Below are 16,309 nucleotides of genomic sequence, written 5' to 3'. Positions count from 1 at the left end.
GCAGAGTTAGAAAACAATGAGAAGCAAATTGGCCAATTTTATACCATTCTGCATCTATCAATCCATTAAATCACGGGTGAAATCTGAAAATGAAAATTTTAGCAAACTGAAGCTTTTTTTAAATCATTATTTATCAAACTAACTACTTGTCAGATTATTTTTTTTCTGTTGTTTTATTTATAATATATGTCCGTGTATGAAGAGGCATGTCTTTTTCTAATTATCTTTTAAATTAAATAATTTTACTTTTTAATAAATAAAGAATTAAATCATTTTTATCTTTAAAAAAATAACTATATGGCTCTTTTGCTTAAAATGATGGTTAGATTCAAGTTCAACCTATTCTATGATCAATCTTAATCATTTTTATATAATTGAATATAAAACAAAATTTGTTATATATCATGAGATTTATGTTTGAAGATATGGAAATGTTGACTAATACATTTTGCATCTAATAGTTCAGCAATACTTGTTAAAAAATAATAGTATAAATTAGAATATTTATCTCTTCAATTATAATATACATAAGCCATTATTCTTTCTATATAAAATAAAAATTATGCATCATTCTCGTATTTGTAGCACTTTCAAATAGATCATATAAGAATTTTCTTTCTCTTCTAACATTATTATTTGGAGATAGATTCTTTTAGATACTTGAATCTTTTAGGTACATAAATATCATGTGTTGTGATCCATTTAGAATTATTACTAAGTATTATTTTGATCCACGCTTGAAACCAAAGTTAGTATATTTAGTCAATTTTTTTTTATGTTTGGAAGTATTTAGTATTTTAAGAAGATCTTGAAACACTTTATTTACATTAAGAATGTGTTGATTAGGGGAACAATATAAGTGTTGAACTTAATCATGCTCTAAGAATGTGTTTCATACAAATTGTTTCTCTAGAAAAGGTAAGAAGTTGGTGTTGTAAAGCTTTATCATGCTCTAAAGGTTTTATCAAAAGAGTCCCACACATCATTGAATGCTATGTCATAGAACATTCAATGTGTCATGGGAAAAATGTAGTAGAAAATGACCTTTATAACAACTACAAAGGACATGTAATGACTTTATTCTTCCAAGCTCTTCGTATAAAAGATCTTGTTGAAGAAGAAAATAATCTAACAAACATAAAAGGGTATTGTTGTTAGTATTGTGGAGCTCAATTTAATTCCACGTCACTTAGTATTGTAAGATGTTATATTCTATTTAGCTATATAAGTAATTCTTACCAAAATAAATGTTGATTAAGGGAGCAATATAAGTGTTGAACTTAATCCTTGATGTGTTTGGTTTTTGATGATGACAACACATAGATTGTAACAATACATATATGTTTTCATGATACAACAAAAATGTGTATTTGTTATTGATACATATGTTGGTATGTAAATGTTTCTTGGTGATTAATACATATGATGATATGTTGTTTGGTTTGCATACTACTGTGATCATGATTCTGTTTATATCTACTGTATGCATACTAAATGTTTTAATGTGATAAAACCACAAGCACAAAACAACTCTGTATGAAATAATCGATTATAGTGATGTTGTAATCAATTAAGTTAATCAAATAGCTGTTGTTTTAAACTATGGCAAAACAACAAGTTTTAACCGATTACATTAAGTGTAAAATCGATTAAAACTCGTGTCTTTGCAAACATCTTTTTGAAATGTAGTGTGATGAGTTTTGAAGTGAAAGAGTTTTCAAAATTTGTTTAAGTGAAGAGCTTAATCGATTACACTGTTTATGTAATCAATTAAGTATGTTATTCTTTGGAAACTATTTTCAAGCTAAGTCATAACAGTGTTAACGGTCATATTTTCAAATATGTTGACTAGCATTTATTGGAAATCAATTACACTAAATGTGCATTCAATTAGAATTGTGTTAATTGTAATTCTCTTACATCTGTTACTAATGTAACCGATTACATTACTAACGTAATCTATTGATTTGCTTCTATGATGAGGAAAACTATAAATTGACGCACTACACACAACTCTTAAAGATTTTGATCATTGTAAACTTTCATATATGATATTTGTGAATTGAGAAAAGAGTTACAGGTGTGCTGAGACGCTCCAAAAAACAAGATACAAAGAGGACGATAATCTTGAAGGTTTCTTGAAGAACAAATTTGGATTTTCACTGCTGATCAACTACTGCACTACTAAGGTGTACTCTTTACTTATCAAACTTCATTTTTTGGCAATCTAACTTGATGCAAGTAGTAGGAAATTCATCTAACTTGAATGTTGGAAGTTCTTAAATTAGAGCTTCCATTGCTTCTTTCTGTAATCAAATTACACAACAAGATTATCTTTTAGTAATCAAACTAAAAAAAGTAAATATACAAAAAATATATGTGATGAACTATATATTAAAACAATATTCAAACAAGACATATCATTTAAATATGATGCATATTTATGCTTGAGAAGAATTTAATTTGTGTTGAATACATTTAAAAGTATAATCTAAAACAACTTGGGCTTGAATTAGGTAAAGTTCAGGATGAAGTGTAACATTTTGGGTCATGTTTATAGCTAGACCCATTAATTTGGTCTCCATTATATGGTTTGATCCTAACCCACCTGGGTTGAGGTAAAAAAAACTCACAGGACCAAAAAGATTCCTGTAGAAAAAGTCAACAGGACTAAAATATCTACAAAAGTCCTGCGAGAGCAACTCATGAGCCTTATTTTTAGAAAAAAAAATGTTCATTTTGAATACAAGAAAAAAATGTAATCAACTGCTAATTATTTACAAATCTAAGTGCTTTTAATTTGTTAAATAACTATATACAAACACTTCAATACGACTAAATATTCCTTTTTAAGAGATTTCAATCAGCTTGATTTTTTTTATATAGGAAAATTATGCAATAACATAGGATGTTGAAATCTTTAAGTAAATAAACATACCTAATTTTTCTTGATTAACTACATACACTTTTAAAGTATATGAGATAGTAATTTCACTACAAAAAAAGGGAATTTTACCGGGGTTTTTTTTCAACATTACCAGCGGTTTTAACCCCCGGAAAGTGCTTTTCCCGCAGTCACGGAAACCGTAGGGAAAGCGTGCGTCGACAAGTAGGTACTGTCGGAAATAGCAGGGGTTTTCAAAAACCGCCAGAACTAGTGGGGGTTTTCTGAAAAGCACCGGAAATAGTGGGGGTTTTCTGCGAACAGTCGGAAATAGCGGAGATTTTCTGTAAACCGCCGGTACTTCCAGGGGTTTTGTCAAAACCCCCGGTAATTCCAGGGGTTACACAAAAACCGCCGGTATTGCCTGGGGTTCTCTCAAAACCGCTGGTACTACCTTATCCTTCGCATGTTCCATTTAGAAGTTTTTCCTGTGCTCGAGGATCTTTATATTAGAAACACTCAGCATTGAAAATTGTGAGCTTCTTGTCTCTTCTTTCCCAATGGCTCCCACTCTTCGAACAAACTTGGTTACCTCTCTTCGTGTGTGGGATCCATGTGATGGAATCAAATCCTTTCCAAAGGCTGCCTCCCTCCCTTGTGTCTATGTATCTACGTGATTTGTCTGGTCTAGAAACGGTGGATTGCAAGGGCCTTCTCCATCTCACATCACTCCAAGAATTAAACATTGAAAGAAATAATATATAAACCCGTGTAGTGTTGNCAATCAAACACCACTTATCAAAAATTGTATAAACGACAATAATTGTGTGCAGATGAAGAACTGCATAAAACCTATCCAGATTCTGTGCTGAATTTTTTATACTATTTCTAAACTTTCAAAATACATTATTAGTGTATTAAAAAAATGTAACATATTTTAAAACATCAAAGTTACTATATGTGTATTCAGAAAAGAAACAATATTAAAAACTCATTAGAAAAATGGTTATGACTTAAGAAAAGTGGCTAATGATACTATCCAAGGGTTCCAAAAAGCTTATTATAACTCAGTATATCTCAAAACATTGACACTCAAATATTCTCATCAAGATTAATGGTTATTGTGACAGTAACCAGTGTTCTAGTAGTTAGTTTCAGTTTTGTATAATAGATAAGAACAATATAACAGTTGATGACAACTATCAATATAATAGAATTTGATTGGAAGCTATGATCTAGTCTATTCTAAAATAATTTGATGTATCTTAGTCTAGTAATAGAACCTACTTCTTGTACCTGCGTGATTGACTAAAACTAAAACATCATGTGGACTATTACTTGTTTGGAGCAATCTGAATAGTTAACTAAATAGAACGTTTCAACTAATCACAACTGAAATAAACATACGTAATGTAGAAAAATGAACTACAAGTCCAAAGTAAAAACATGTGCAAAGAATACATAATTTATATGATGACACAAACACAAAAATAAACTAATATTATTGCTCAACTAGATAAGATTTNGTTTTAGTAGCTGCAACTGAAATTTGCAATAATGAAAAATGNACTAGTTTAATATATTATATGATCATAGCATTTAATTCTAGGTATTTATTACCTCTTTCTTTTTCCTATCAAAATTTCTTCCTATTATCTGCCACTGCCCCTGTGAACATACATACAACTCAATAACCACACAAAAATAAACAATACATTAATTAAAACACACTTTTCTTAAGTCATAATCTGGATAGTATCATTAGCAAGCATAACATTTACAATGGCAATCCATCTCAAATAACATCCAATAGAGAAACAATAATGTAAATGCAATCCAATGGAGAAAACAAGAAAACATTGATTAAATCATAAACAATAAGGAATTAACCAATGCCACTTTCAATGGCAGAAAGAATTGATTATGTCCAACATTAACAACACATGCATTTACCATTTTTCAATGCCCTTCAATGTTTCCCTTACTAGAGACTGTCAAGCTTTATCAGGAACTCATCAACATATCACATTGTTTCTTAATGTGCTTTACTTCCTTCTTTCAATAATAGGAAACTATTTCATTGCAACCTAATATCATTCATACATGTTCATACATAAAAATTAAAAGGAAAGATGTTCATTACATATGTTCAATATAAATGTTTAATACATATATTCAATACAAATGTTCAATACTAAAAATATGACTCAAAGATATTCAATAACAATATCTCATTTTCTTCTTCTTCATTACATCCATTATTTGGCACACTCCCTTGATTAGATACCTACAATATAACATAATAGTTAGTTGATAATATATTTAATAAAAAAAATCATACAAATAAATTTAACAATTATTATCGATGATCATTGAAATACTGCAAACTGTGAAGGTAATAAGCCTTGATGATTTTGCAACAAAAGTGTCACCATTGCCTTCATTTGAAACATTCAATGGCTATTCTTCAACTGATAAGTACCTAAACATTTGGGGAACCACTCTCAAAAGCTAGCTATTAAGGACANAGAACCAAATATTTAAACACTCCACCGAACATCCCATATTACTCAATATGTGACTTGGCCACTCCATAATAACCAAGTTCCTATCAGTAACTTTATGTTGTGCTGCATTGTTATTTGTTGTAGATTTCTCAATTGTAAGTCCCTCTTATCATCAAATNTGACAGATAAAGATCTGGGAAGATCGCAAGACACAACCACTTGAAGTTTTGAGACCATATTGTCGTCCGTAGAACTAATTTATCATGTGACTAGTTTAATAATATTTGTTTTTCTTGTTTACAAATTATAATTCACACCCGTGTAGGGACCACAAAATAGGGAGGTGATAATGTGATAGAATTTCTCTTTTGGGATAATGTGATAGAATTTCTCAAGGGTGCAAAATAGATATCAAGTTCCAAAGTAAGCTATCTGACCCTGAGAAAGTTAACCAGAAAGTGACGTGCATTATAACCAAGTAAAGACGTTTTACTTGAATCTAAAGTTTAGATACAACAATAGTAGAGACGTTTGGGTCACACAGAGTTACATACCTTTAATAAACATTAAAATATCAGTGGCATGTCCAAGAAGTTGTGCTTTAATAAACATTAAAATATCATGACAAAACAAATCAAATGAGATAAATTGGCAAGCACAACTAAGTCATGCAGTGTTATGAATCAGTTTCCGCTAAGCAAGATGCACCAGAAATAATATCACAGTTCAGCAATATCAAAGGTAAAGCATATTGACACAGAACAAAGATTGAAACTTATACCAATTTCCCTTGCCTCATCATTGACAAAAGCTCCGTTGGTCTTTTTATGGGTAGCTATCCAAACTTCTCCTCGGCTAACTTTGTGCCCACATCCTTTTTCCTATGAAAATTAACAAATACTTATTAGGTATGTCATAAATATTATGAGAAACAGAAAATTAAAGATAAATAATGTTTCACCATTTCTTCCCTCTTCCTTGCAATGCTCTTGGATCCCCCGTGTGAGCAAGAATTTGTTTTCTCCTATTATGCTTATNTTTAAGGGCAATCTCCTAGCATTGTGATAAAAGAACAAAAAGTTATTAAATCATAACAGAATTTTATGAAAAGAAATATAGGTTTTATCAAGTCCTTTGTTCTTTACAAGGCAATCTCCTATTACCTTTGTTCTTTCACCAAGTCGATAATCAACAAAAGAAGCCCAATGATCTTTATCTATGCCTTCTGGAGCCATGACAATCAATTCTTCTCTAGTACGCGTGCCATCATCTCTTTGTTGCCACAATTCTTGCCGGCAATCTCTCCATTTATGATTNAGTGCTTTCAAGATATAATTGATTTGAATATCGGAATTCACTGCAAACTTTGCCTTCAAAACAGATTTAATAAAAAAATTAACAAACAATTACCAAATAAATCAATTGTGAATGCCTTCTTTAAATCGTATTCTAAATTTACATTTACTTACTTGAATGGTATTTTGAATTATGTTTTCTCTGTAGTCTTTGGGAATCTTCTTCCAACTAGAATAACAAATTGGGAATACCTTGAACTTTTTAGCAACATTTCCCAAGAATTGATTCAATAATGCTCCACCATTTCCAATCGGTTGATACTCCTCATTCCAATGTACAATAATCTTTTCATTTTGAGGCAAATTCCAAACATCATTTGTTTTTAAGTGTTTGAGAGTCATCTTACATTGGTCATCTGTGAAGAAATAAAATTTGTGTCAAATACCCTTGTGTCAAAAAACTTCAATAAATATTCATATAAGTAACATAATGCAAACATTAATATGTTGAATTTGAACTTATATCTTACCAATAACATCAACCAACCATGCTCCTTTGTGTGTTGGTGGCCTTTCTTTTTCAACTTCCAACAAAGTTTCCTGGTTTTCATCTTGTACATGAGAATTTCCTCCAACTTGAGGTGGTGAATGAAGAACATCTTCATTTGAGGGCTACACGAGGTTAAGTGTCAGATCAATAGAATTTTTTACAGTCAATATGTTTCTAAAATAGTTTCTGCTTTACAACATTCTGGTACTGTTGAGGACATTGCTAAAATGTATACATGGTCTTCTGTTATACTAACTTAACAGCTAAGCACTCATCATATAATTTAATTATCATAGGTTTTGTTGAATTTTTCACTCATGATTAAGAGTATGATGGGTTAAAGTGTAATTTAATTAATGCCTGCAGAATTTAATTATATATGTGATTGCTTTTTAAATTCCTCTTAATGGTTATTAACCTTAATCTAAGTCAGACTTCTTGAAAATGATGGGTTATTTTATGAACCTCAAAATGATTGGGTGATAACAAACCAACCAAACAAAATGATTGAAAGAACACTTACATTAACTTGAAAAGAAAATTCATTTGAGGATTGAATAGGAGTAGGAGTGCATGAGCTTTGGACTTGAGGGGTAGATAGAGAAGGAGAGGATTGGACTTGAGGAGCAGCACTTTGAGTTGCTGATGGATGATTAACAATATGACCCCATGTGCTTTGCTATGTATGATGTTTTGTCTCCTTCTTCTTAATTGTCATTTTCTTCATCTTCCGGTGGTCTACAAACAATTACATAAATAAAAGTTAAACCACTTGTATAAGATATAATAAAGAAAAAAATAAACAGAATTACAACATATATAATAACTAACAATTAAAATTAAAACCTTGTTAATGGTATATTTCTTTCATCATCTGGAAATAAAGTTCCTAAGTTTTGTTGTTGAAACGGTTCACATTCATGAAAGTTGTCAACATCATCTTCACCCATGTTTACAAGTCTCTAGGCTTTATATGTACAAGGATGCACCAATTTTTATCAAACTCATCATCTACATAATATACCATTTGTGCTTGTGATGCCTGAATGTATGGTTCATCATCATCATTATCACCTGTGTCAACACCCAATTTCGTCCGGGTGACTAAATAATAAGACTCATTTTTACTTTTGTTTTATTTTATTTTCATTTTCATTTTATTTTTATTTTACTATTTGATTTAGTTTTTATTTTATTATTTGGATTTATTTTTAATTTTCGTTTGATTTTATTGTTCTGAAAAAAAAAGAGAAAAGAAAAGAAATAATAAAAAAAAAAGAAAAAAGAAAGAAAAGCTAATAAAAAAAAAAAGAAAAGAAAGGAATAAAAAAAAAAGAAAACAAAAAAGAAAAGAAAAGGAAAACGAAAGAAAAAAAAGAGAAGAAAAATGATTACGAAAAGAAGAAGAAAAAAAGGGAAAAAGAAAAAAGAAAAGAAATGAAAAAAAAATGAAAATGAAAAAAGAAAAAGAAATGTGATCATTGTTCTTTGAGAAAAAAGAAATGGTTCCCCTATCAACAGAGGCAACACGCACACGACCTCATGATCCCAATTAACCACCCTTGCTTCCTCACCATTTTATCATTCTCCTAACACACACACCCCCACCTCTATACGTTTCCATCATCATCATACCAATACATTTTTTTTTTTTGAAAAAGGAGATTCTAGACCAGCAACAGAATTACCATCACAGCTAACAACCCCAACAGAATCATACACACACATGGCCTTTCTGCAAAAAAAACCAGTAACAATCCTAAAAAACGACACTCCCGTCCACTCCCAGGACTCACCTCCAACAGATTCCATCATTTTTCATCTATCTTCATTCTCACCAAACCTCATTATCCCAACCAACCACAATCTTCAGGGGAGGCCTCCATAATCTCTGGGTAGCACCTCCTTTCTTTATTCATCACCATACCCATAAACAACACCATTGAGCACGACTAGCCAGATATACAAAACTCTTCACTCACGTTCATCATGCTATCCGGACACCCAACAACACTATCAACACAACAGAATCACCCCGCTGGAACCCGTTTCATCCATCAGGCATAAGGAATTTGATTTGGCCCACCCAACCACAATCATCATCACCTTTCATAATCCATCATCCGCAGCAGTACTCACCATCACTGTCCACGCTTCATTGCTTCAACTTCCTCCATCACAGAAATACAAAACAAAAAGAAAAAACAGAGAAGAAAAAAAATCCAATCAAAGCACAGGAGCAGAGTGAGGGGTGGTGGCGTCGTCTGGCTTCGCTTGCGGTGTTGATTTCGATTTCGAATAGGAAAAGGCACGAAAAGGGAGAATCCCAAATCTTACCATCTTCATTGTTGGAACCCAATCAAAGCACGAAAATAAGGTGAGAGGCGGCGGCGTCGTCCGGCTTCGCTGGCGACGTTGATTTCGCGTGAAGAAGAGAAGGAGAGAAAGGGGAAGCTCTCGAATTGCACCGGATTGAAGGTCGACGAGGGAAATCGTTCCCTGGGTTGTTTCCGGTGACGTCGCGACCTAAGGTGAGGCAAGGAAGAGATAGCCCCACATGGAGAAGGGAACGCGACGCCGTCGCGGCTAGCGGTGACTCTGGTGGGCTTGGCATCGCCGGCGACGTTGAGACGGGAGGAAATGGTGATACGGTGGCTGGGTTCGAAGAAGTGATCGACGGTGTCCAAAGGAAGAAAGCCCCAACCGTTGGCCGCTGCGGAAAAGGGGAAGGAGAGTCGCTGTCGGCGACACTGTGGACCTCTGTTCGCGGTGGCCGGAATCTGAAGCGTGGCCGTGAGCAGTGGTGTGTGCCATGGTGTCTTTCGTTCTGAGGAGAGTATTGCTGCTTTGCAAATGAGAAGAAATGGGGTGGAGCTGCTGGAACCCCTAATTTCTGTTAGGGTTAAGAAGGGCTTTGGGCCTGGGCCGCATTCTTTCTGCCCGCCACCACTTGCGTTCCTATTCACACCCCATTCCCTACCTGCATACAAAAAGATTTGGGCCTGGCTATTGAGCCTTTCTCTTCCCGCCACCACTGGCACTCCAATTCGCACCCCCTGCAGACAAAGGAAGAAAAAGGGCTTTGGGCCTGGCTATTGGGCGCGCCCTCTCCTCCTGTCACCACACACAACTCTGTTCGCACCCCACCTCTTTCTGCAAATAAAAAAGGCCTTGGGCCTAGTCAGCAAAATATCCAGTGGCACCCCCCAAATTGCACTGCCGCACCCCTACCTTGGGCCTGAACCAAGAAATTTCGTGTTGCACCCCTGGTTTTGCCTTCTGCACTCCTTTTCTTTTTATTGGACCTATTGGACTATATTGTTTTTTTTTTGTTTTGTTTTTTTTTGTCTTTGCTTTTATTTTTTTATCTTTAGAATTTGTTTTATTATTATTTGATTGTTAAAAATAAAAATATAAAAAATCATAAAAAATTAAAATTAATAAAAATATTTTGGAAAGATTTAAGCACACGTGCGACCGCTCGCGTAGGCCTTGTGCTAAAAATCTTTTCCTTTTCTTTTACAAAAATTAAAATCAAATAAAAATGTTTTGAAAAGGTTTAAGCACATGTGCGACCGCTCGCGTAGGCCTTGTGCTGAAAATCTTTTCCTTTTCTTTTACAAAAATCAAAAGTCAAATAAAAATGTTTTGAAAAGAGTTTAAGCACACGTGCGACCGCTCGCGTAGGCCTTGTGCTGAAAATCTTTTCCTTTTCTTTTACAAGAATCAAAAATCAAGTAAAAATATTTTGAAAAGGTTTAAGCACACGTGCGACCGCTCGCGTAGGCCTTGTGCTGAAAATCTTTTCCTTCTTTATTAAAAATACCAAAAAAATACAAAATCTTCAAAAACTAAAAACATCTTCAAACAACAAATTTTTCTGAAAGAACTACGTAACCCTGATTTCTCAGTATGACTGAGAATACGTAGGAGCAAGGTCAATCCTTGTCGGGCCCAAAAAACCTAAAAAATATTTTTGTTTCTTTATTTTGTTATTCTTGGGATAGTTAAACATTTTGCAAACCACATTTTTATTCGCGTATTTAATTAAAGGTACTGCCTTCGGGCAGACGTTGTAGGGTGCTAACACCTTCCCTACACGTAAACGACTTCCGAACCCATCTCTGGTTTTCACAGATCTTGTCTTATCTTTTATGGTTTTTCCGTAGTTTTCCAGAATAAACTATGGTGGCGACTCCAAAACACTTTTTCAAATAGTTTTTCTTTGGATCGTCGTCGTCCCGTCGCGATTTTTCCGGTTGCGACAACCTGTATGAATCAAGCGTCCAAAACATACACTTGTAAATCCCAACTCATCAGTCACAATCCCCCTAGAAGTAGTTCTATTAGCCCACATACATTTGAACAACGCAACTGAGAAACGACCATGGTAGTTTATTTCAATTATGTCCACTAATCGACCATAATAAGGCACACCTCCAAATTGCATTTGATTATCACTACTACTTGCATAACTCCTTGTCCCAAATGTACCAAACACNCCACTATTTTGTGTTTTAAGCCATAAGTCACGCTCCAAGATCCTAAACTTGAATCCGTTAACANTGTAGGCACTATATCGCTTTGCAATATCAATTGGACCCATGGCTAAGAATTTGAAATCAGTTGAGTGAAGGCTAGTTGAGTCATTCCTTATCTAAAAGGGAAAAAAAAATAACATGTCCAAGTCAATTATCAATTATAACATAGAATGAAAACAATCATCAATGGACCCAATATACGTACACGACGTGAAAACCAATCTACAAATTCCCTATGAACTCTTTTGTCTATCAAAGATGATTGTCGACTCCGACTTCTCAATTGTCTTCGTATAGTGTCTCTAAATTCCCTACAAGAAGTGTCCAAATTATAAATAGTTACTTTCTAATAAAAGACTAATTAACAGAATTGATCAAGTGAAAATACTTACTGAAGAAATGGGTCAACTATGGCACTATTTGTTAGAATATGACGATGTGCCTGTAACTTTTCCTTTTCGGATAGAGTGAAATAAGTGAAACCTCCAATTGGTTTTCCGATCGGTGGGAATAAAGTGCCTACAGTACAAGAGTCAATGCTTGGTTCGTCATTAAGAAGACGCAATCTATTAAACACAGTCTCAATTCCATCTAAGTATCTAGAACAAAAGGTTAAGCACTCTTCAGCCATGTAACCTTCAGNTATTGAGCCTTCAGCTTGTGCCTTATTACGCACATAAGACTTCAATTTTCCCAAGTACCTTTCAATAGGATACATCCATCGATATTGGACAGGTCCTCCAAGCTTGGCATCTTCTACTAAATGCACAATCAAATGAACCATCACTGTGAAGAAAGAAGGAGGGAATAACATCTCCATGTGACACAATGTGAGGACAACTCTATCTTGTAATTGGACAAGTTCATCTATCTTCAAAACTTTATTGCATAATTGTTTAAAAAAAGAGCATAGATCAATCAAAATAGACGAGACTTCTTTAGGGAGTGTCTTTCTTATTGCCAAAGGGAGAAGTTGCTCCAATCTTACGTTGGTTCGTCATTAGTCCTCCAATCTTACGTTGTTTGACATCAATGCATCTACTGATGTTACTTGAGTAACCATCAGGTACAATTATATCCTGACCTGAGCCAAAAATGTACAATACTGAATAATGCCGACCATGGATCAACATGTCAGCCAACATAGCGTATAACAACAAAATTGAAATCCGGAAACACACAACATGCAGACACAAAGCAATAACAACATAAAACCCACATCGAAGCTTGAATTTCACTTCAGGGAAAAAAGAATCGAAAAGGAAGTCTCAACTAAAACAAGAAATAGGAAAAAGCAAAATTACAGCTCCACACTACAGTTCATCAACTGAGAAAGGAAAGAAACAGAAAAAAGAAAAAGAAGTAGAGGCAGGTCTGAGGAAGAAGAAGAAATTAAAACTCACAGCTAGAAACGAGGTGATTCAGTTAATTCATCCCTAAGATCCACTGAACCCCGCATTTGAGTTGAGAAAGGCGAAACCAAACACGGAATTGGAATATTTTCCGAAATTCCCCCTCTGATCTAGCGAGACGCGATTGGAATTGGGAATCTGAGGAGCAAGAAAAGCCCTGCAAAGAGAGAGCGAGTAAAAGCATGTTCTAAATTAAAAGGAAGTGAATAGGTAACTGTTTTACAAAATTACTCCACAATCATAAAAAAATAACAAACTAACCTTCATAAAATTAACAACAACAACAAACAAGTTAAACAAAGAAGTTCTTCAAAACGAAAACGAAAACTAACCTTCAAAAGGTGGGTTCGTCGGAATAAAGTATCGTCACCAGTGAGAGAGAAAGCAGAATGTGTCTATGAAGGACAAGAACACAAAAATAATCGGTCAAAAAAAACGAAAATCATACATAAAGTAGTTAATTAACATGCATTTGTATCAAATGAAAGAAAGATTACATGTGATGGTCGTCAAACTTCGTTCGAGAAAAGTTTGAGAAGAGAAAAGGGTCTCTCACGCTAAGATAAAGTGAATGAATTTTCAATCCCCCGCTCAAATTTTTATTGAATTCACTAATCTTTTGACGTCTAATGTTAGGACATTCGACCTTTTATATCTTTTTATGTCGAATTACAATTCTAAACTACGTCTAATAATTGCATTTATTTACAAAACTGTTTCTGCACTAGTGAATTGTTCAACATATAGCTTTTTTTTTTTTTTCATTTTTCTACTCTTACTAATTTTTTTAATCATACATACATATTTTAATTATTTTTTATGTTGATTGATTTACTTTCAAAGAATATGTTTTACTATCATGCATAAAAAATGTGAAAAAAAATAATATAAAATGTTATTTTTAACTCCAAAATTTTAATATATAATTCTTTTGATTTTTTTATATTATTTTTTAACATGAAACTTTTATCCATATGCTTAAATTTTTAATCATGTTGATTTTCTTTTTTATATAACTAAAAGAAATTAAAAAAAAACTACTAAAATGTTATAAAAAAATACATAATATATAAAAAAACAATTATTTATCACAATATAAAAGAATTCACTTCTTAATTAAGTAATTTATTTATATCTTTTAAAATGTTTATTTGATTTTAAAGAAATTAAAAACTAATTAAGATGAAGAAAAATCATTTTATTTATTTAGCATGATTTTTTTTTTAGAAAGATTACATTTGGTTGGAGAATATTTTAGAAGTAATAACTAGAGTGTAATAATACATGAGAAATATATATGAAGTGTTATTTCATACATGAAGATTGTTTATTATAAAAATATATATTTTATTTAATATATGAAAACTCAAAAAAATATGAAATTTCATTATACATTTTATTTAATAAGAAGTATGATATAAAAATATTGATTTAAATATAATAAAATTAAAATATGTTAAACTATCTAATAAAATATATAATTTTATATTTGTATAGAAATGATATTGTTTCTAAAAATTAATTAAAGTTTTATAGTGGGACTAAACTTATTTCAATTCTGACCCTAACTCATTTGAGAAGAGATAATGGAGATTGAAGATTTTTTTTGGTCTCCACTTAAGAAGTGTCCTAAAATAAGACCTTATCAAAAATGGGTTAGAAGTGACCCATAAGCCATGAGTCAAATTGACAACTCTAATAAAAACACAATCATCACATAATAAAAAATTTCCCTTGTAACGTTGTTTTCCGTCCCATTTAGCCAATGATTTTGAAAAAGAAAAAAGAATTACTTTATTTTGAATATCATCTTACAATATTAGTGCAACATTAATTATTATTTCTAATATATATTTTACTTCCGCAACATATTTCTATTAATTATTAACTAAATGAAAATGAGAAATTAAAATTAATATATGAATGGATATGATAACCAAATATTTTTTGTTTGAAGCATTTAAACCCGAAATTTGGTTATGTATGAGATTAAGAATAAACGATTTGAAGATACAAGAAAATGGAAAAAAGAAATATAAAAAAAAAAAAATAAAATAGAATTGGTATTTTATTATGACTTAACTAGATATTAGTTACAAGATATATGTATATCAAGAACCATATACACATAAGTGCATATTAAATGAAAGTTTAATGTGACATACATCAGGAAGGCTTACAAGTCTATCTTGATGAAAGTGTAGGTTTGATCCTGCAACCCTAAGACAATTACANATATCTCTTATACCTTGACCATTGGCCATGGCTCTTTTGAATGCATCTGATGCTGAATTACAACAATCAGAAGATGGATTTGGTGTGTTATTCACCAAATACNCTCCACAATAGCTTAATAAATTTTCATCACCATTGCATGTTGCAGGAATTTGAGAATAACTCAATCTTGTTACTGCCAAACCATAAGTCATTACAAACATCATTACTGCTAATACTTTCTTCTCTCCCATCTTCTCTTCACTGTCTATGCCAATCTCAACTTTCTTTTCAACTTTATTCCCATTTCTACCATATCATTGCTTATATATACACTTTGAATCCCCTTGTGCAATTTTTTCTATAAAAACTATTAAATAAGATTATTGCAAAATATAATATTAAATGAGAGTTATTATTATATATTTAATTTCTAAGGATATATACACAAACGTTTACATTAATGTTAAATGAAATTTTCTAAATAAAGTAATGTGATTATAAATTTTGACAAAAGTATCAATTAGGTTAACATTAAATTCCATCAATCATTTCCCTTACTGTTTTTATTAAACAATATTATTGTATTGTTTGAAGTTAAAGTTTTACCATTATGTTGTTTTTTTATTCCCTTCTAGTTATAATATTATTTTGCTAAAATTTAAAAAGAGAATAAAAATTTACCCGGAACAAAAGCATAATGAAGCAAACAAATAAGTTTTTGCTATTATTTAAAAAGTTACTTTATAAAACGTGTTTAAAAATGGAAATTTCAAATAGTTAAATATTTTCAAACCTGAATTCAAATATCAATTTTGTTAAATATTCATTAAAATGTTAAATGAATTAGCCAAATAGTCATTCAAATATTTATTCAATTATTTTCTATATTAATTTATTCAATTA

At 32.1% G+C, this 16,309-nt stretch overlaps 1 protein-coding gene across 3 annotated transcripts; it reads right to left on the bottom strand.

The window, feature by feature from the left end:
- Positions 1–5,285: 5,285 nt before the first annotated feature.
- Positions 5,286–13,364, bottom strand: LOC106761809. 3 transcript variants are annotated; one of them, XR_002667726.1, is made up of 9 exons: positions 11,983–12,876; positions 11,506–11,893; positions 8,083–8,310; positions 7,760–7,974; positions 7,217–7,358; positions 6,861–7,102; positions 6,555–6,761; positions 6,173–6,444; positions 5,286–5,366 (listed from the first exon to the last, which is right to left on the bottom strand). XR_002667726.1 is itself a non-coding variant. In XM_022780534.1 (6 exons), the coding sequence occupies exons 4-6, from the start codon at positions 7,086–7,088 to the stop codon at positions 6,349–6,351; spliced, it is 531 nt and encodes a 176-aa protein (XP_022636255.1). In that variant the 5' UTR covers positions 7,089–7,102; positions 7,217–7,358; positions 7,760–7,974; positions 13,181–13,364; the 3' UTR covers positions 5,292–6,348. The 3 variants fall into 3 exon arrangements, 2 of the variants coding, with proteins under 2 accessions (XP_022636255.1, XP_014500863.1); XM_022780534.1 differs by lacking the exons at positions 8,083–8,310; positions 11,506–11,893; positions 11,983–12,876 and adding an exon at positions 13,181–13,364 and having other exon boundaries at positions 5,292–6,444; XM_014645377.2 differs by lacking the exons at positions 11,506–11,893; positions 11,983–12,876 and having other exon boundaries at positions 5,292–6,444; positions 8,083–8,313.
- Between the last annotated feature and the right edge of the window lie 2,945 nt (positions 13,365–16,309).

Source organism: Vigna radiata, chromosome 5 (genome assembly GCF_000741045.1).
Source record: "Vigna radiata var. radiata cultivar VC1973A chromosome 5, Vradiata_ver6, whole genome shotgun sequence".
Lineage (NCBI taxonomy): Eukaryota > Viridiplantae > Streptophyta > Magnoliopsida > Fabales > Fabaceae > Vigna > Vigna radiata.
This window is presented reverse-complemented; position numbering and strand designations above follow the sequence as displayed.